General features: G+C 46.9%; 2 protein-coding genes across 7 annotated transcripts in view; one reads left to right on the top strand and one right to left on the bottom strand.

The window, feature by feature from the left end:
- CHSY1 (chondroitin sulfate synthase 1) overlaps window positions 1-13,293 on the top strand; it is a 76,696-nt gene extending 63,403 nt beyond the window's left edge. The window contains exon 3 of the mRNA XM_042039618.1: window positions 8,567-13,293. Coding sequence (XP_041895552.1) covers window positions 8,567-10,159 — 1,593 coding nt within the window. The 3' untranslated portion in view covers window positions 10,160-13,293. The remainder of the gene's footprint in view (window positions 1-8,566) is intronic.
- A 4,151-nt stretch (window positions 13,294-17,444) lies between these two features.
- Window positions 17,445-20,066, bottom strand: part of LRRK1 (leucine rich repeat kinase 1) — a 73,775-nt gene continuing 71,153 nt past the window's right edge. For all 6 annotated transcript variants that reach the window (XM_042039817.1, XM_042039821.1, XM_042039816.1 and 3 more), the window contains one exon: window positions 17,445-18,879. In XM_042039817.1, coding sequence (XP_041895751.1) covers window positions 18,702-18,879 — 178 coding nt within the window. In that variant the 3' untranslated portion in view covers window positions 17,445-18,701. The remainder of the gene's footprint in view (window positions 18,880-20,066) is intronic.

Genomic DNA, 20,066 nt, shown 5'->3' with positions numbered 1-20,066 from the left:
ATCACAAATGTTGTGTTTGTACTGGGCACCGGTTCTGTGGGGGTCTGTAAGGAACTCCATAGCTTGTTTTCTACCAACAGGAGTAAAAGGAGATGTTCTTTTGAATCCAGGTTAATTTGAGTGAGTTCCTGCTTCATTGCTGGATGCCATGGAGGGATGTACTGAGATGAGCTCAGTTGGTTGAACACCAGGGTCGTGGGTTTTTTCGCAGTATGGGCCATTCACTTGAGAGTTGGACTCAGTGATCCCTCTGGGTCCCTTCCAACTCAGAATATTCTGTGATTTCTGTGACGATGATTACTGCTGACAGCAGACCTGAGCAGGAAACCCAGTACTGCCTCATGCTGCCAGCTCCCGCCCCACTTGCAGCAGACCAGGCTTCAGCAGCGGCCAACCACGGATATCTCAGCATGACCCTGGAAAAAGCAGCTAGAGAGCACCATGTTGGAGCACTCACAGAAATCCAAGCCTGGAAGAGAGATGGCTGTGCCATGCAGTTAACACAGTGATTCATCATCATCTTTTCCTTTGTGCTGTTGCAAACCAGGCGACACCGGTGAAATGCAGGCGGAGCTGCGTTGATCCAGCGGGACCAAGTGGACAGAATGAGCCCTCTCAGAGTGTTACTTGAATGCTGGCTTGTTCTGTGTTTCAGATAACCCCAGCAGCATGAAGTGGTGTGCAGCTACCACCTCCTAGGGACAGGCCATCAGCAATTTGGAAGGGGCTAAGGTTTCAAGAGTGCCTTCATAACAACATCCCTTCTTCCAGCTGCTCTCCTGGCAGAGGCACAACGCAGCAGCACCCACGGAGTGGCTGTTTTGGCACCTGGGAGGAGGGTTCACCAGCAGAGGAGTTAGAAATGTTACATATTTCCAGTTTTCTGTCAGTTTTCATCAGCTGATACTGATGTGGCTGGCAGAGAGGTGCTTTCACCATCACTTGTTAGGAAAGCATAATGCAGATGGATTTATAAACGCAGTTATGGAAGATGATGTCTCACTTCAAGGCTGTTCTGGCACTGCAGGTCTGATGGGCTGCAGCTTTAAGACAGGCAGTTGCGCAGTTGGCCTTGTCTTGGGGATTTAATTCAGCATTCCCAGCTCCCTTCTTGCCCCTTTCCAAAAGGTGTATGTGTTCCTGACACAAATCTTCTCAAGGGATCAGAAACAGCAAGCATAGTCTGTTGCTATGAAAAAGGGGCCGTGGCCCTCCTCATCCAAAATGGTTCTGCTTAAGCTGGAAGTGATGAATGTCTTGCAAATGAACTGTTTTTTAAAATACACCCCCACCTTTTTACATGCAGGGAAGAACTGCAGCAGTCACTATTGTGAGGCTGAATCTTTGCATAATTAAATTCACAGTAATCTCCTGTGAAGGCTCAAGAGAGATGCAGAGCTTTGTGCTGATGTGACTGCCTCAGCCCTGTCCTTCAGTGCTGTTACTGTGACATTGTCTCCGTGTAGGGCTCTGTCTGCCTACTCAGGGGTGGAGGTTCCTGAAACATTCTGCAGCAACAGAAAGCTGTGCTGGTGGGCACATAGGGGCAAGACTGACAGGGGGGGATCCTGCAGACAGACCCACTGGAGCCAGTGCTTCCCCCAGGCTTCTTGCAGAATCTGGTGTTGGCACAGATCTGGAGACCTGGGGTGGTGTGTGATGCAGGATCACTGCTATCCCCGTCCAGTCTGGCAGAGAGGCTACGCTGCTCCAGCTTGGATTTCTGATGTTGGACTGATGCTGAGATGGGTGGCTGCCTGGGCTGCAGCTGAAATTTCTCCAAGCAGAGGGTTTCTTCACCCCCCTGTAAGAAGCAGCTTTTGGTAGCCTTGCCAAGTGGACCAAAAAGGCTCATCATCCATCATGGCTCGCAACTGCTACAAAACCACTGGATGTAGAAAGTAGCTCCCAAATAGGAATCTTTGAATTCCATGAACAGAAGTATTTCTAAATGATTACATTACTGCTTCTTGAAAACACATGGTGGAAAATCACACAGCAGTCCAGAAGAGGTCTTCTCTTCTGTAGTCTGTGTTCAGAGGAAACTGAATCCCTCTAACTCTGTTTTTAGCATCCAAAAATTATTGGCCAGGGTTTCAGAAGCTTTCTGCTCATCATCTCCAAGAAACTCCTCTCCAAGGGTCATGTGGTGCTCCTCTGGAATCTTAACACTTCACATGAGAAAGAGCAGATACAGACTTCGAAGGATGCAGCTCTGTCTTTCATGGGCCTGTTGAAATTCATAATGAAAAACGAGTTTTCTTGTGCTCTGCCTGCACTGTGGAGTAGAAGTGTGGAGCTGACAACAAGGAAAAGAAATCCTGAGACACAGTAGATTTGGTGTGCAAGTAATTTGGCATCATCCCTCAGTGTGGCCTTTAAATGAGCAATCAGCAGCGAGTCACTGTATCCCTGGTTTTGTTTGGATCTGGGACAGAGGCTGGAGAGGGAGAGCTGAATCATTTGCCCCATGGGTCAGAGCCTTACCATGAGCAAGGGCGAGCCTTGTGAAGAGCAGCAATTTGCACCAGGACTTGTAATTTGGAAATTATGCTAGAAGCAACTTTTGATTACACTTTCTCAGGCAATCCCAATACCAATTAGTCATTTGCACCTACGATGTTCTGCTTCTTTAATAGCTGTAGCATAGAACATTTGTTAATGTTTAGTGGTATTTTATTTGTTTTTGTTTCTGTCAAATCAGAACCCTTTGGATGAAAACCTTGCAATCACATCCAGCTCTCCTAAGGTTTGCACAGTTAACTCTAAATATCCTAAACTGGCACGTTCTGTTTTATCTGGTTTCTATATCCTTATTTAGACCAGGAAGATGAAGCTCAGCTTAATGCAGGCCCAGGAGGAGGGAAGTTCTCTGCTTCCTAGCTGGAGGATCTCAGTTCCCAAGTGCCTTGGACTGCTCCCACATGTAGGTTTTGGGTAATGAGATCGTCAAGCTCAGGGTCAGAGGTGAGGTACACGATGCCAGTTTTGAAGACCCATTCATTTTTGCAGGTTTTCTTCTTTCCTTTGCCAAGCTGGAAATACTTTAAAGGCTACTTGGTTTGAGAAACTGTAAATGAGTAAGTTATTTTTAAGCTCTTCTACTTGCTTAAACAAGAAAGGATTGGGAGAAAAACAGTTGTTTAATTAAAAGCTACTTGGTATGTTTCACAAAAGCTTGAACTCCAGCAGTAACTCTCCTAATTCACAGATTCCTTGGGAATTCAATGACCTTGAGTTTGCTGTGCTTGAGACTTGCCTTAGTACTTGGCTTCCTTTCTGGAATACTTTTGGAGAGGAGAGCGGTGCAGAAGGTACTGCGAGGCTCTCGAGTGAGACCAGCACTGTTTCACTTAGGATCATATAAGAAGAGGCATTTGTGTTGTACAAAATAAACTTCTTGCTTCAGAGCATGCCTTACTGCACCCAGAGGTCACAGCTGGATCTGCCTCTGCTTCCCCACCAGTCTGCCATGGAAATTTTGAGTACTGGCTGCTCAGGATGATTTTCTTGCCTCTCTTTATGAAACAAAGCAAACGTGAACTGGCAGTACATGATGAAATTTGTGTGAGAAGTAACTTGTCTGAAGAATCACATCATTTAATCGTGCTCCAGAGCTCAGTGCTTCACTTGTCAGCTGAGAGGGAAGTCTGATCTCCCAGCGCCGAGTGGTGTTTCCTGCATCCTTTCCTGTAGTGGCAACTGGGGAGGTTAAAGCCGTGAACGAGTGGCCAAGTTCACTGGAAATGAGTGTTTATCCATTACTTCCCTGTGTTTGTTTCCACCATAATAACTCTGTCTGAAGGAGTGGCTTCAGTCATGTCAATGTTTAGCTGTGGGATATAAAGCATCAGGATTTAAACAGAAAGAAACCTGAATACAGAGTTGTATCCAGGAGGCCCCTGCAGTCTTTCCCTCTAGCGGAGGGAAGTCAGCAGTAAACAAAGCTCCACTGCTCCTTTCCCTTGGCAAAATTCTTCATCAGGTGAGCTATACTGGTGATGTAAAAACCAGACAACTGGTTATCTGTTGTGGTTAATCAGTGCAAAGTGGCAAAATTGTGCTAGTGCAGCTACAATTATTTAGTGCTGTTCCTTGGGATGTGGGTGCAGAAAGTGTTTCATTTCACTTCAACCAGCCAACAGGAGCTGCCCCCTTCCTTGCACCAGCTCTGGCACATCTCTGGAAGGAGGAGCAAGGAGGAGATGGACATGAGCATCCTGTCTGGATTTGGCTGCAGAGCTGAGGGGCAGGGTGGGGCTGTCCCAGCACCTGAGTTGCTCCCACAGGAGAACAGCTCCACACTGTGACCCACATCCTCATCTCCTCCCGATGGCAGTGCTCAGAGCTAGGTGACATTAACCATCATTTGGGCTTTTAATTAGCTGGGCTTTGTATTTAAAGCCCATCTTGGGCATTTTGAAATCTGCCATGCAGCGTGTCTTATCCACGATTGCTTTTCATGAGACTTGCGGTGCTGCGTTTTCTGGGCTCTGGTAGCACAATCTGGAGCTGTGAGAGAAAGCCCTTGGGGGCTAATCCATGGCTGCAGGCCAGCTTCTGCATAAACTGGTCTTATTTTTAAAGTCCATTTTCTCCAGTACACTTTTTTTTGGCCTGCAAAAGACTTCTTCATTTAAAACTAGGAACATAACACTCTCTCCTTTCAGTTGGTCTTTTGGACATGAGCCAGCAGTGCCCACAACAGCTGTACCACAGTTTAAACATTCAGTCTCTAATGGTTTGGGGAACATTAGGGTTTTTAAGGCTTCAACAGGTCTAGAGTAAATAGTGGTCAATAAAGAGTAGCTCTTCTTTGTATCCCTACGCTCTCAGTGCTCTGCACTAGAATAAAGCATGCTTAGAATATAATCATTGCAAAATTAATATCCATGAAAGGTTCTTTTTTAAAAAAAAAGAATCATAGAGAAACCTGTTTCACTAGAAGAAGAGTTCACAAGAGTTCAGTTCTCAAGACTCTGGTAACGGGCATGGGGAAGTTTGCACGTAATGTCTGTGGGAGACGTGCATGTCCTGGGCTTGTGTCTCTCCCCACGTGTGTGTTTAGTGACTGGGAGGAGCAAATAAATCACAGTATTCCTTTCTCTATGGCCTTCTTCCCCCCTCCTATTGATGGTGTACACAAGAGTTACTTATGATTTTGTGTCTTCCTTATGGTTTCTGGTATCGCATGGAGTCGAAAGCCAGCGTGTGCTAATTGGTAATATTTAGTATAGTGTTTTGGACCCAAATATGGTAAGAAATTAATGTTAGCAGTGATTTGTGATAGTTGGGTATTGCCCTTATTAGTGATTGAACCCAGTGCTGGGGACCCTTAACAATTTGAGCAAATGAATGTTGGTGGAGCTGTCAAACAGCATGGAGGGAACTGCTCAGTTCCATCAAGTTTGTAGATGTGGGTGAGCAAACACAATCGATGTGGGGCTGGTTTCTAGGGGAAAGCTCTTGGGCCTTGCAGCCCTTCTGTGGGACTGGGTCAAGTGTCTGCCAGCACCTTGGCCCAGGAAGGGTTAAATTGCTCCATTGGCCACTGGCCACTTGGACTTCGTGTACAGCGCTTGGTGTAGTTGTGAAAAAATAGTTTGTAACTCCTTGTACTCTCTGTAGGGAATTAATTAACCCCTTCCAGTACCCTTCTTTGTGTTTGCTGCTGGTGTGAGGTGTACCTTGGCACCCAGAGAGGGATCAGAGCTGCAGGATCCTGGCACACCCCGTGCCTGCTGCAGCCTGCTGAATGCAAGGGGACAAGGGGGACGCTGGAGTAGGAGAGGGGGAGACTTCATAGGAAAAACATTGAACGTGCCAGCCTTGCAAGGCATTCTTCTGAAAAATAGGATTATATAAAAGCCTGGCTACTGTGGTGCTTCTCATTAGCTGCACCGCAGGGTTGGCTGGAGTGCAGGGCTCGGGCAGTTGTCACCTTTTTGGCTGGAGCAAGGTGGCTGTTACTAGATGTTTCAGTTGTAAATTGCTTTGTGTTGAAGCCCCAGTAAAGTCTTGCTGAGATGTGTTATATATTCAGTTCAGTTTTTGAAGCAAGGTAGTTTTGGGAAGGGGCAAGAAGGACTATTAGAAGTCTACCCTAAGAGGTTGCTCCAGAGTGGCAAGCCAGAGCTTTAAAATATGCTTCTTAATTTTAATTTGTGCCATTTGCTAGGGGTTCCTATCTTTACTTCCATTGGGAAGTTTCATAACATTTTCCTACCCATCGGTATTCTATTAAAACTTTGTTGTGTAATCTGAAAGCCTTTCTGCTTCTCATGGTTTCCTCTTCAGAATGCCCTAGGTAGCAATTTTAGAGTAAATGCATTCAGGCTGCATGGTCTTGATTTTGTTCTTATAAATTCAAAACAAGACTTGAAATTAAATCCTATTGTCAGGTTTCCTTTAAATAGCAGCAGCCTACTGATGTGATTTAAGAATTTTTATCTAATGTCACAGTACCTCTGGAAAAGCCTCTGCCTGGAGTTGTAGTTAAAATGTCAGTGAAATTGGTTATCATATGCATTTAATACTTCTAGTTCCAGATATACATAGTGATAGAGAATAGATCAGTGTTGTCAGTAAAATAAGTGGGTCCTGCAGTGTTGGACTGATCCTGTTCTTCCCGTGTGAGTTCTCCACTGTAATAGACTGTGCTCACAGGACTGACCCTAAGTGGGTGTGATTTGAGGTCTCCTAGAGCCCTTCACAGCAACAGTGAGGTTCAAAGTGACCAAAAAAATAAAGTGTTATTAGTAGAGGAAACAATACAGGGATACAAATGAAGAACAGTCTTTTGGGTGACTGGAAAAAATGTGTTTCTTGGGAAAGCTTGAGGTTCATTCAGTTTGGATAACTCTGCTGGACGTGGGATTAGACCAGCTAACCTCTGCCTGTAGCGCTCTTTTAAATCTTGCATGACTTCTAAAGGGATATTATACATCTCGACAGGCAGCTCATCTGAGGCCTGCCAAGGGGCCATGGCCAAGATGTTCTCCTTTGGCTGCATTGCTGCACGGATCCATCCATCCTCTGGCCTGGATTGCTCCCAGACAGCGTGCACGCAGCAGGGATCACTTGGGGAGAGTGGGAAGAAGGTGAACTTGAAGGAGAGGGGGCGGGGGACTGGTGGCGACCCACGAAATAAATGTCCTTCCTTTCTCAGTCCAGCTGAAATTCCTCCCTCCCTCCTTTGCAGTGATTTACATTTGCTCAGATTAAAACCCATGCTCCCAGTAAGCTCAGCTTGTTCCGTGCTGTCGGCAGCGATACGCCGAATGTCAGGTTTCAGCATGCACACAGTCAGCTCGTTAAGATAGCAGCAATTAAATCCAGGTGTAAGTTTATCCCTAAGATTCAGTGTCTGTCCACAATAATGGGAAAAATGCAACCGAAGGCCTAATAAAACAGGACTTGTGCTGGCTCTGAGCAGCTGGTAAAGGGAAGGTTTCTGTGCTGGTGATTTTCCTTCTAGTGCTCTGTTTAATTGCCATCATATTTGAGACATTCTCCCTGGTTCTTTTTTGGGTTTGGCTCTTTGCTGATCTGTACAGCCCCTTTTACACAAGCTTTATTGACTGTGTTACCTGTGGCAGATTCCACTGCCAGTAACAGGGATTGGATCCCATACTGAATGAAGGTGCTGTGTCAGCTTTGGCAGATTGATGACGTTTGTGCTGTGACATAGAATCTGCCCATGGTCTTTCTAAATTTCCATTATCTAAGCTGGTATGTACCTTTGGCCCCAAGGTTTTTTTATCAGTTTATTTTCCACATTATCTTTCTGGTTTGTCTGCTTTCCTGAGACTTGTGAATCTAATCTCAGCTCACTATCTTCTTGTTTTGAAATAGCAAATGCCATGTTAAGGATGTTTTTATTCTGGTGTACACATGCATCCTGTATTACCTGACTTCTGGAACTCTAGGAATCTCAGGTGCGCTTTACTGTCCATTGACATTTTAAAATGACAGCTGTAGCTTTGCATTGCAGCACTTGAGGTAACATATTTGGCATCTTGGCCAAAACATTCAGCAACTTGCATTTTTAATGCCTAAATCTGGATTTTTAAAGCCTAAATGGCATTTGGGTATAATGGAAAAGGTGTTGTCAGATTTGCTTAGTATGTACATGGTATCCCTTTTTATTGTTCTTTATTATTAATATTAAAACAATGGGAAACAGATGAATAGTAAGAGTTTTGTAGTGAACACTTCACGGTGTTATTTTCCTGGTGATGGTGTGTTGTTGTGAAGAAATGAGCTTACAATCGACTTACTGCTGAATTGTTTGGCTGCTGGTGATATCTGTAGAATGGGCTGTAGTAATCCCAAATCCATGATAGATGTTTCTTTCACCAGTTTACAATGAATAATCCTCTTAATTTCCTTGAATAGCAGCTGGTATTGCTACAACCTGTGTCTAAACCCAAGAACAGCTTATTCAGAAAGCCTTCTGTGAGCAAGGGGGAATTCTCTCCCAGCGGGGTTGCGTGGGCAAACTTTCACAGGGTCAGCACTGCCGAGACTCTGACTTCTCCTCCCTCTCTCTCTCTCTCTCTTCTAGATGCAGCAGCTGTTCTATGAGAATTACGAGAAGAACAAAAAAGGCTACATCCGAGACCTGAGGAACAGCAAAATACACCGAGCCATAACACTGCACCCCAACAAGAACCCCCCATACCAGTACAGGCTGCACAGCTACATGCTGAGCCGCAAGATCGCGGAGCTGCGCCACCGCACCGTGCAGCTGCACCGTGAGATTGTGCTCATGAGCAAGTACAGCAACACCGAAATCCACAAGGAGGACCTGCAGCTGGGGATGCCGCCCTCCTTCATGCGGTTCCAGCCTCGCCACCGCGAAGAGATACTGGAGTGGGAGTTTCTTACAGGAAAATATTTGTATTCGGGCGCTGACGGGCAACCGCCTCGGAGAGGAATGGATTCGTCCCAGCGCGAAGCGTTGGATGACATCGTTATGCAGGTCATGGAAATGATCAACGCCAACGCCAAGACCCGGGGGAGGATCATCGATTTCAAGGAAATACAGTATGGATACCGCAGGGTGAACCCCATGTACGGAGCAGAGTACGTGCTGGACCTGCTGCTTCTCTACAAGAAGCACAAGGGGAAGAAGATGACGGTCCCTGTGCGAAGGCACGCATACCTGCAGCAGACCTTCAGCAAGATCCAGTTCATGGAGCATGAAGAAATGGATGCCAAAGAGCTGGCCAGCAAAATCAACCAGGATTCTGGGTCCTTGTCCTTCCTCTCCAACTCGCTGAAGATGTTTGTCCCCTTCCAACTCAGCAAGTCCAAAGCAGAAAGGAAGGAGCTCAAAGACAAGAAGATCAACATCCTGATCCCTCTCTCCGGACGTTTTGACATGTTTGCAAGGTTCATGGGGAATTTTGAAAAGATGTGCCTCATTCCAAACCAGAACGTCAAGCTGGTTGTCCTGCTTTTCAATTCCAACTCCAACCCTGACAAAGCAAAGCAAATCGAGCTGATGAGAGATTACCGCACCAAATACCCCAAGGCGGACATGCAGGTTCTGCCGGTGTCGGGGGAGTTCTCGAGGGCACTGGCTCTGGAAGTTGGATCTTCTCAGTTCCAGAATGAGTCTTTACTTTTCTTCTGTGATGTTGACTTAGTGTTTACCACAGAATTCCTCCAGCGGTGTAGAGCCAATACAGTTTTGGGTCAGCAAGTATATTTTCCCATCATTTTTAGCCAGTATGATCCAAAGATTGTTTATAGTGGAAAGGTTCCTAGTGACAATCATTTTGCCTTCACTCAGAAAACAGGTTTCTGGAGGAACTATGGCTTTGGTATCACCTGTATTTACAAAGGTGACCTTCTTCGAGCAGGTGGCTTTGATGTCTCCATCCAAGGTTGGGGCCTTGAAGATGTAGATCTATTTAACAAAGTCATTCAAGCTGGCTTAAAAACTTTCCGAAGCCAAGAAATTGGAGTAGTCCATGTGCATCACCCTGTTTTTTGTGACCCTAATCTTGATCCAAAACAATACAAAATGTGCTTGGGGTCCAAAGCTTCAACTTATGGATCCACACAACAGCTGGCTGAAATATGGTTTGAAAAAAACGACCCAAATTTTGGGAAAAGCAGCAATACTAATGGCTCAGTGAGGACAGCCTAATGTCCAGCTATGCTGGAAAAGACTTTTTTTTAATTATCTAATTTATTTTTGGGAAAATGTTTTTTGATAATTCACTTTTAAAAGACCACACAGGATATATTTTAGAAATCATCGTTGTTTTCTTACAAAGCGCTCGTTTTGAGAAGAACAAGGCCCTTGGGTTTTTTTGTTGTTGAGTTTTTGGTTTTGAACAAAACTGTGATCAGTATTTGCCTTCAAACAAAAAAAAAAAGAAAAAAAGAATTGTTTAAGAGTTATCTGACCGATCAGTGGAAATCTGACTTGAATTAGAATTTCCTTATGAACAAAAGATTGTTTCCTACCGTTTCCAGTGCCGTCTTCATGGCTGGGATTCTGTAAATTGGGACCTGAGCGTGCAAAACCAAGTGACAAAACGCTGTGTCTAAATGTTTTTGGTGTGACTGCTACCGTGCAAAGATTCTGCTCCTTTGGTTCAGGATTAGCCATTAATTTTTAAATTGCATTAGAAAATCTGAGTTGCTGTGGTGATGAGAAGGGTGGTAATTGCAGGAGGTTGGTTTTTTTTTTTTCCTAATAGCTGATTATTTCAGTTGAAAAATACACTTCCACTTATTATGGGCAGGTGAGGGAAGGAAGTAAGCACAACCTGCAATCTGATTAGTCCTTGTAGAAATTGCTGTGTTTGATATTTGGTCCATATATGGACAGAATGTTTGGGGAATCCGTGGTGGGTTCTGTGTATTGTCCTCAGCCGCCATCCGAGGGCTGAGCGATGTGACCAGGAAATGCCGAAGCCTGATGAGCGAGGGGAAGAGGCTGGGAAATGGGAATCCCTTACAGCCAAATGACAGCACACAGTGAACAATCCAAGTTTCCTGATGAGAACTTGGAAAACTCCTCTGCACCGAGTGTCCTGCGCCCGATCGCATCGATTTTGTTCAGTTGGTTACATGATGTTGATGGGAACAATTACTTCATTTGATTACTAGTTTTGTTTTGGGATTATTTTTTTTCTGTATCTGTTAGACCGTTAATTTATTTAATATCCATTGTTTTAGGTTCTTGACCTTTTCCTTGAATATCTGTTAGTCATTTTAATATTTTATATATATATATATATGTGTGTGTAAATATATATATATATATTAGGAATGTATTGCATCTTCTCACTGATAAGGTAGTGTACATCATACTTACAGTAAATGATCTCCAAAGATTACTTTCTAAAATATTTTTTCATGAATCTTTCCCCGCCCCCGCCCCCCCTCCAAATTTCTTTTAACATTTTTGGAATGGCTTCAGTGAGTTTAGGAAATATTTTGGTATTCCAAGAAGAACTGAGGAGGCTGAATACAAGGAAAGTGTGATCCCTATGAGTTAACACCTAGCAGGGTAAGAGAAAATACACAAAATAAAGTGCCTTAAAGCCAGATAGGGAACCCTGTACACTGAGACTTAGGCAGTGAATGGACATTGTCATTGAAGCAGATGATCTCTTGGGACCTGTGTACCTGTAAATATCCTGCTCAGCAGAAATAAAAAATAAAACCCAGTGAACAATATATTTTTCTATTGTATCCTCCAGCCCCATTTCATCTCATTGCCCTCAGTTCCACTTCGCCTACTCTTTGGGAAGTGGAGACGAGTGAAGGAATTGAGAAAACCTGAAGCTTAGGTGGTTGTTGCCATGTTTGAAGGGATCTTACGGAGCAATTGCTATTCCAGTAGAAGAAATAACCATTGTTTACACGTGTATGAACTGCAACTAGCATAGAGTCTGTGTCCTACCATGTTCATCATTTTCTGGTGACAGTCCCAAGGATGTAGGTACTTGGATGGATTCAGTGCATGGAAAATTTTTCTTTCCCTTCTCTTTTTTTTTCCTTTCTTTTTCTTTTTTAAGACTTGCTTCTAAGATGCAATAAAGATTTTTTATTTGCAATCAGAGCTGCTCACGTCGTCAGTCCATATCATTCCACCCAGTGCAGGCACAGAGGTAACACACTTTGGGAAGTAAGCCTAGGTAAAAGGATCTCCCTCTTCCAAAGGGTTTTGACCTCTGTGTTGTGTTTTGGCCTGGGATGAGCTCAGTGCTTCTACCTTGGCTCTGAGGGAAGGGAGAACAGACCCATTCTGGGGTCTGTTGAGCTGTGCCATTGCCTGGTTTGGACATTTCTTCATGAAAACGTTAGAAGTACTTCTGCTGCCTGAAAATACCCATAAGTATACATTTCAAATGCATACAGTGACAAGGCTGAATGGTGCCCTAATGTTTTGTGTATTCAAAACACAGTAAAAATAATTACTAAGTGGGTTGAGAACTTATTTTTTAATAGCTCTAGGAGTTAAGTATTGGTGTGAGGACAAAATTAAGTCCCAAAGCAAGAATCTTAGGGATTGCAGAGGTGTTTCTTCACACAACCAACTTGTATTTGTGGTACAGAAAAGAGCTTGAAGAATATGAACCCCAAAGAACAGCACCAAAATGGGCGAAAAAAAGCCCTGTACTGTATTTATTAACATTTATCATTATGTAGGACTTTTTTTAGCCCATAACAGCTGGTAAAAGCAGAATGTATGTAACTGGAAAAAGCCATTTAGTGAACAGCACCCATCTAGTATTTGAGTTTTTTTCTGAGTTGCCACAGTTCTAATTCTGCTAGCAAATCCCTATTAAAAGTGAGTTTTGGACCAAGCTTGCAGGCAACTCTTGAGGCCCTGCATCTCAATTGATCACATATTTTATGGACTCTCAGCTTAAAAGTAATCCATTTTAAATTTTAGTTATAACCCTTTATGACAAAGTCTAACCACATCAATCCCATTTTATACTAAAATAAGTGGCATTTGCTGCCCCAGCTGTAAGACACTGGACTGAGGTGGAAAACATCAGCAGGTAGGTGCTAACCCAGCCTTGACAAGAATCCCTTCTGGGGCTGAAACATTTCATCTGCAATTTACTCCAGTTATTTGGTTTGGACAGAAGTTTCCTTCTTGCTGAGGAGGCTGGAAAACCCTGGAGGGTTTGCATCTGGGCCACAGAGGTGTGAGAAAATGAGATGGTGTCGTCCTGAAAATGAAAGATGTGGTGCCCAGTCATGTGCTGTCTATCGAGATGCTGCTCTTCTTCATTAAAACAATTTAAAATGTGAGAGACTTCTTTCCCTCATTATTCTGGTGCAGGTAACCTGGGTTGGATGCTGTGTCGGCTGTGGGCATCCTCACAGCAATAAAACTCCCACCCAAGGAGAGCTTTGCAGCCCCTGGGCACGTGGGGTTAAATCCTTCACCTTCCCTGATCACCCATGGGGGGGAGCTGGATTTATTAATGCTGTTTTCTAAAAACTTTTCCCTCCTGCTCAAGATCGATGATGGCAAAAAGAGGCAAAGGGAGCTAGGGAAAATGTGAGTCCAGAAAGGCAGCAGGTACTTCTGGTGACTGTTGTGCTGGATGTGACTATTTACATGTGAAACATTTATCTGTAACTGCAGAGTCACAGTCCATGGAAGGATTTCAAGTTTTGGTCGTTTAGGCACAGTGGGGGTTTATTACACAGAAAACTCAGTGACCAGCTCCAGCCCCACTTAGCTCCCCTGGACCTGGCTGGATGGTTCCTTTCAGCAAAATCAGCACAAAGTCCCGCTGACCCAAATCTGCTTACTCTTGAGTTTTTGTGGAAGCCTCTAACTTTACATTGCAAATTATTATCCTGAGCCGTTTCGCATGAATACTTGCTAAAAATACTCGGCTTGCACAGCCAGCCGCAATCAGGAGCTTTTTGGAAAGAAAATCTTACAGAGGCATTAAAAATGGGGAGAAGGTCCAGGCCCCACCAGGGCTCCTCCTCTGCTCTGGCCATGGTGATGCCTTGGCTGGTGGGACACTGCTCACGTGGGACCTGTTTTAAATTAATGCTTTTGTACCCAGTGGACTCTGCCAATGTGAGTTGTGCTGACCAGAGCAAATTCAGGGGTTTTGATCCCAGTTGGAGCTCAAAAGCCACCTCCTTCTTGGGCTTAGGCAGCCTTGGATACAACCTGGGCTCCCCAGCCAAGGCAGTGCATCCCATGAGGAATCCTTTCCAGCTATTTTCCTGGATTTTACCTGGCTGCTGTTGCCAGAAGCACTTTTATTCCTCACGTCCGAATTGCTGCCGACACTTTCCCAGGTGTCCTTGTCCTTTCCAAGCTCCAAGGCCATCTCCCCGGTCTCCTCCAGCCCAGGAATCTCTACCACTTTCTAAATCACTTTTATGAGTGGGGTGGAAAAAATTAACATTTTAAAGAAATAAACAGTTTAAAGAAATCCGTGATAAAACAAACCTCCGGTGCAAACAGGCTGTGATATGGGCAGATAAAGGCTGTTTCCTGTGCCAGCATTGGCTCTGCCAGGACGGTTCTGTGTGCTGGGGCAGGGCCATAATGGCCCTGGGAAACCTGAATCACTGTGGATGTTCCACTCATGGGTTGGGGATGTGCCTGGGCCTTCTGCCCACTGCCAGCATCACTTGGTAGTGATTGCCCCAGTGCTGAGCATCTGTCCCAGGTGAGCTCAGCCCCAGCCCAATCCCTGGCATCATCCTTAACCCCAACCCCATTCCTGGTCCCATCCTTCTCCTCATTTTCATCCCCACCCCCAACTCCATCCCTGCCCCCATCCTCATCCTAATCATCACAGTCCCCATCCTCGTTCCCATCTCCATCCCCAACCCCCTCCTTATCCTCCTCCACCGAGTTAAGCCACTGAAGCCCAAAACAGCTCCCATCCCACCGCCACTGGCTGGGGTAAGCCAAGGACAGGCCAGCAGCCCGAAATAGCCACGATATTTCCTGTCCCTTTAAAGTTTGCTTAAAGAAAACTAATTTCCTCTGTCCTTTCAGTAGCAGAATACAAAGCAGCCAGCACTGTCCCTTTCCCCACCTCCCTTAGAAATCACCTTATTTTTCCTTATGCTGAAGCTGAGAGCCCTCGGTGCCGCATGGGATGGGGAGCATCCAGCTGGTGTGTCCATGTTCACCTGCCCCCACCCTGTCATGGGGGCACAAGGGGTGGGTTTTGCTCTAATATATCAAATTATGACAATTCCTGCCCCACTGTCCACGGCACTGCGTGCAACAAGGCAGAGCCAGCCCTTATTTCCTTTCCTAGCAGAATTAGCTGTAATATTCCCTGTTTTACTGCACACTGAGGGGTTGGTTGGGTTTGGACAGCCCCAGACTGGTGGGGTCTTGTTCTGGGGCCCCAAAATGTCCTGAGTGAGCACCAGGATATGGGATCTTGGGTACGAGATGCAACCAGTGGTTTGCCTCCACATCATGCCTCCCCCCCAAAAATATTCAGGCCGTGCCGCAAGCTGGGATGCTGGTATTGGGCACGGCAGTTCTTCATCCCAGGGCCTGACCCTGCACTGATGCCAGCAAAGAAACAGCCCAAACCAGGAATCGGAATCAGTATCCAGTTAGGAACTGAATATATTCCTTTCAAAGCAGGTAAAGGATCACTGAGCACTCCAGGGAAAAGCCCAGGGTGATGTGTGGCTCACTGCTCTCAGGAGGCATCTGAGCAAGGGAGTGAAGCTGGGCAGGGTTTTGGGCTCAGTTAATCCCAGGCAGGTCCTGTTCATCTCCCTTTGCTTCCTTGATGAGTAATTAACAGCCCTGGGACCCGCTGCCCTCCCACTGCTGGTGCTGGGGGTTAATCCCATCTGAGAGCATCCGCTTCCCTCCCAGCGCCGAGGCCCTTCCGAGTGCTCCTGCTGCTCCGAGGCTGGGCTGGGGGAAACCTGGCATTGACAAACCCAAGGTGTTTTCTTGCCTCTCCTCAGTCAGCTGAAGGAATAACCCCCCACCAGGGCCCTATTTGGGCTTATTTTTAGCACCTGAAATGAAATAGTGAGGACTGTGACAGCGCAGCTCCCCCAGACCCACCCCTGGGGCTTTTGCTGCCCCTCGTTCCAGGACTCTGGGGGCTTTTCCTGCCTTTGGCTGTGACCCTATCCCTTTCCCCAGGATGCCTGATGTCCCTCACCTGTACCTGCCATCAGGAGAACAGGCTTTGCTGGTGGGAGAGATGGAAAGGAGCACTGAAATCTCAAACTGTTTGAACTGGTGGGAGTTTTCTTAATTTTGTTTTAGTGTCTGTTTATTTCTGCCCCTGGGGAATCATTCCCACAGCACGTGCAGTGCTCACTTAATGGAGCCTTGTGCTAATGAGGTTTCAGGTCTGCTGAAGGGGGGATTTTGTTCTTGTTCCAGGGTAGCAATACTCAGGCTCTGCTGCTTTCGGGAACCAACCCCCTGCTCACAGGAGGTTTTGGGACACATGCCCACCACTGCAGCATCTCTCCCAGGTCCTGTGAAACCCGGGTGCCACCCCCTTCTCTTCCCACCCCCCCCCCCCCCCCAGACGACCACCCTGACGCACCTGCCAAGGTGTGCAGCAGAGTTTGGAGCAGGGATGCCTCAGAATGTTGGGAAAGGTGTGCAGTAGCAGCCCCAGAGGATGGTGTCCAGCAGAACGAAGGCCCTTTTGTGTCCAGGCCTTGGTCAGGGCCCACCAAAGGTTTGGGAGATGCTCCAGCTGCCCCCATGGGCACTGGGGAGCCCATGGTGGGCACAACCCCACACTGGCTTTGGAAGCAGCAGAGCACCCAAGGTGTTTGGTCAAGAGGGACAGTAAGGAACTGCTGTGGTTGTTCCACAGGGTGTTTCCTCAAAGGAAGCCTGCAAGGTTAAATGAAAGAATGAGCCCCTTTATAGCTCCTGTTGGGGCTTCAGGTATCACGGGAAAAGTTCCTGCATGTCAAAGGAATCTGGCATCTGGAGAAGGTGACTGTGAGGTGGTTAAACACCAGCTCAAGTGTGCACAGCAGGCACCTGCAGGCTTTGGGTGATGGAGCAGAATGGAGACAGGTGACAGTTTCAGGGAAATGCAGCTGATGAGCTCTGTCACACACACAGCTTCTTCACAGCTCACCCCAAGTCAGGATCAGGTCTTGGGCTGTGACAATGCCTCAAACCCCAGCAGCAGTGAAGGGCTGAGTCACCTCCTCCCCAGCCCTAAGACAACAGGCAGAGAGTGTGTCCTGGTGAGGGAGGGAAATTCTGGTGCTGCCATACCTGCTTCATGAGCTGCTGGGGAGGCACAGGGTGACAGAGACAGGCAAGGCCAGGTATGGAGACAGTCTGTACTCGTAGCCCTGGTTCTGGCTGTGCTCATCAGGACAAGAACTTGAATCACGCTGCAAACCCCGAGCACCCAATGCCAGTTGGGTTTCCAATAAAAACCACCAATGCAGTGTCATCCTGGGGAGGAATCTGTTTATTTTAAGATACATTCTATTTCTGAAGAAGGATATTTTAGCAGCCTGCCACAGAAATGTGAACCAGAGGGTTAACCTGCCCATTCGGCCTTGGCCAGCCTTGCCGATGCTCACACAAGTTTCTTGGGATAAAAAAAAGAAAAAGAAAGGTCCAAAATTCAAACTGTACACTTTTATACAGGGTGCATAGCTGGGGGCACTTTTTACACTGCTGTACATGCTTGGGATAATTAAGTGCAATTGGATTCAGAGCCAATACAGCATCCCAGGCCACTAATGAAGATAAAATACAAGCTGTGGTGGGTGGAAGCTGCACAGATACACAGGCAAACTGAGCTTATTGTGTTCCTGCTGCTCCAGAGTGCACTTCCCAAGAGAAAGGGAAGTGGAGCAGAGACAGCTTATAAACCTTCCTGGCCACAGGGCTCCCTCCTCTTCCACCAGGAATGTCTGTCACACCCAGTGGCTTTGCTTTCCATCAGCTCCATTGACAAGGCAGCAGTGCCATGAACCAGCTCACTGGTGCAGCATTCCTGGCAGGTTGTTTTGGGCTTCCTCACAGGAACGCGGCACCACTACAGCTTTTAGGAACCAGGAATGCAGTGGCCAGCCACAGCTTCTAGCTGATTCCTACACCAGGGTATCTCTACATGGGGACTACACCTGAAGTAGCCTCTAATGGAGTTGCAGGGAGGTGGGAAGCAGCCCCACAGTGCAGGGCTTCCAGCAGATGCATTTTCCCTGGGAACAGGGTGAATCAGCCCACAGTTCCCACACTGCTGGCCAGCAGGCAGCCGGGATGGTAACGTGCTAAGGCTCCCAGGGAAGAGCTTGTGGAGCTATCGGAGCTCTCCTGGCTGAAAAACACACAACAAAAGCAGCAGCAGCAGCCAGGGCATGCTGAAGGTGAGGAAGGAATTTAAAACAGGGAAGAACAAACTGGAAATCGAAGAATGAGCAGAACTGCAGCCACCTCTGCCTCTGCTCCCAACTAGTGCAGGGGAGCGTGTGATGGAGCAGGGGAGCCGAGAGCTGGCCCAGCTCCCAGGCTTGTCCTGGTCCTGCTCACACTGGCTTCTTTATTCCCCAAAAGCCCTGATGGGGATCTGGGAACCCCACAGTGCTCACTAGCAGCAAACCAGACACACACTCCCCCCATCACCCCTGTTCCGGGCCGTGTCTCCGAGTCCAGGATGCTCCCATCTCCCGTTGAGTCTCGGATCCCAGCACCACAGGCACTACCTTCTCTTGCGCATGCAGGTCTCGAGCCTTCCCAGCTCTTCGTAGGCCTGGTAGAAAATGTCAAAGTCTCTGGCACTCCAGCCCCTCCAGACAGCCAGGCACCGCTCCATGTTTTCATTCTCAAAGCAGCACACAACCGTGTCCTTTGCTATGAGAGCTGCATCCACCAGCGTCCTGGGGAAGGGAGAAGAGAGCAGCAAAGGGCATTACAGGGAAGGGCATTACAGGGAAGGGCAGCTCTGCAAGCGCAGCATCGGCTCATGAGCTTCCCTTCCAGCTACACAAGCTTTTTATAAGGTGCAAATCCTTGAGCAATGAGAATGTAACAAAGAGAGGGATCAGAAATGGTGTCACATCAAAACCAAGCAGCTCAGTGACATGGAAAAAAGTTTTTAAAGGGATTCAGGTGCCTAAACGTGCAGGTGGCAGCTTAAGTCTGCCGTGGCATTTGAAGTTGCTGGTAATCTCCTGATTGCTAAATCCACATTCTTGTTCCTGCTGCCAGCTGGGCATTTTCAGAACAGCTCCTCATAACACAGCTGACAGGCTGCCGAGAGCTTCCGCAGCCTGGAATACAGCGGGGAGGTGGGATGGAGCCCAGCTCTGCCACCTTGGGGTCTGAGCCCCGAGCCCAGAGCCCAGAGCAGCAGGCACAGCTGTGGCAGGACTCAGGGATCTGTGTGGTCTGTGTTGTATGTGCTTCCCTTCATGGTCTCCATTGAAGCTGGCCCTGCAAGAACCTCAGAGGGAAGTGGCTGGGCAGATAATGACACTCTTCCCTTGCAGGGTCCAAGGGACAGGAGTCCAGCCCTCACTGGGCTCCTTTTACCATTCCCACAGCAGATGGGGAAGCCTGGTCCCAAACTCTTTTCCCAGAAAGGTCCCCAGCTGGGAGCACTGGCCATAGAACTGTCCTTGGCAGCTGGTTTTTATCAGAAACTGCCCCTACGAAGCCCCCTCCCTTCCCTCCCCTCTCTGCTCTGCCCTTCAAGCAGGCAGGCACTACCCTACTCTTTATCCTGCTGTTAAAACAGGGAGGGCCAATGGCCATAGTGCCTGGTCCAGTCAGGCAGCAGGGCAGGACAGGTGTGAGATGTCCTGTCACTCTGCCTCAACTCCACACTTAATTTGAGTAAAGCAAAACCAACCTAAGAGTACCTGTGACCAGTAAAGAGAATTCTCTCCTCCCAACTAACTGATAAAGACACTCAGTTCAGAGTAGAGGGAATGGCAGGAGCCTTTGATCTTCTGTTGTGTTTTCCTGGTGGTAATAAATGATCATTTACAATCCTTAGCAGTGCTTAAACTGCATTTGTTTGGACATAAATACTACAATCCCAGACCAGTATTTAAGTGATCAG

This window comes from Corvus kubaryi, unplaced genomic scaffold (genome assembly GCF_017639235.1).
Source record: "Corvus kubaryi isolate FWS band 111438036 unplaced genomic scaffold, C.kubaryi_AGA036_p1.0 37394, whole genome shotgun sequence".
In the NCBI taxonomy this organism is placed as follows: domain Eukaryota; kingdom Metazoa; phylum Chordata; class Aves; order Passeriformes; family Corvidae; genus Corvus; species Corvus kubaryi.
Note: the sequence above shows the minus strand (reverse complement) of the source record. Positions and strands in the feature narration are given on the sequence as shown.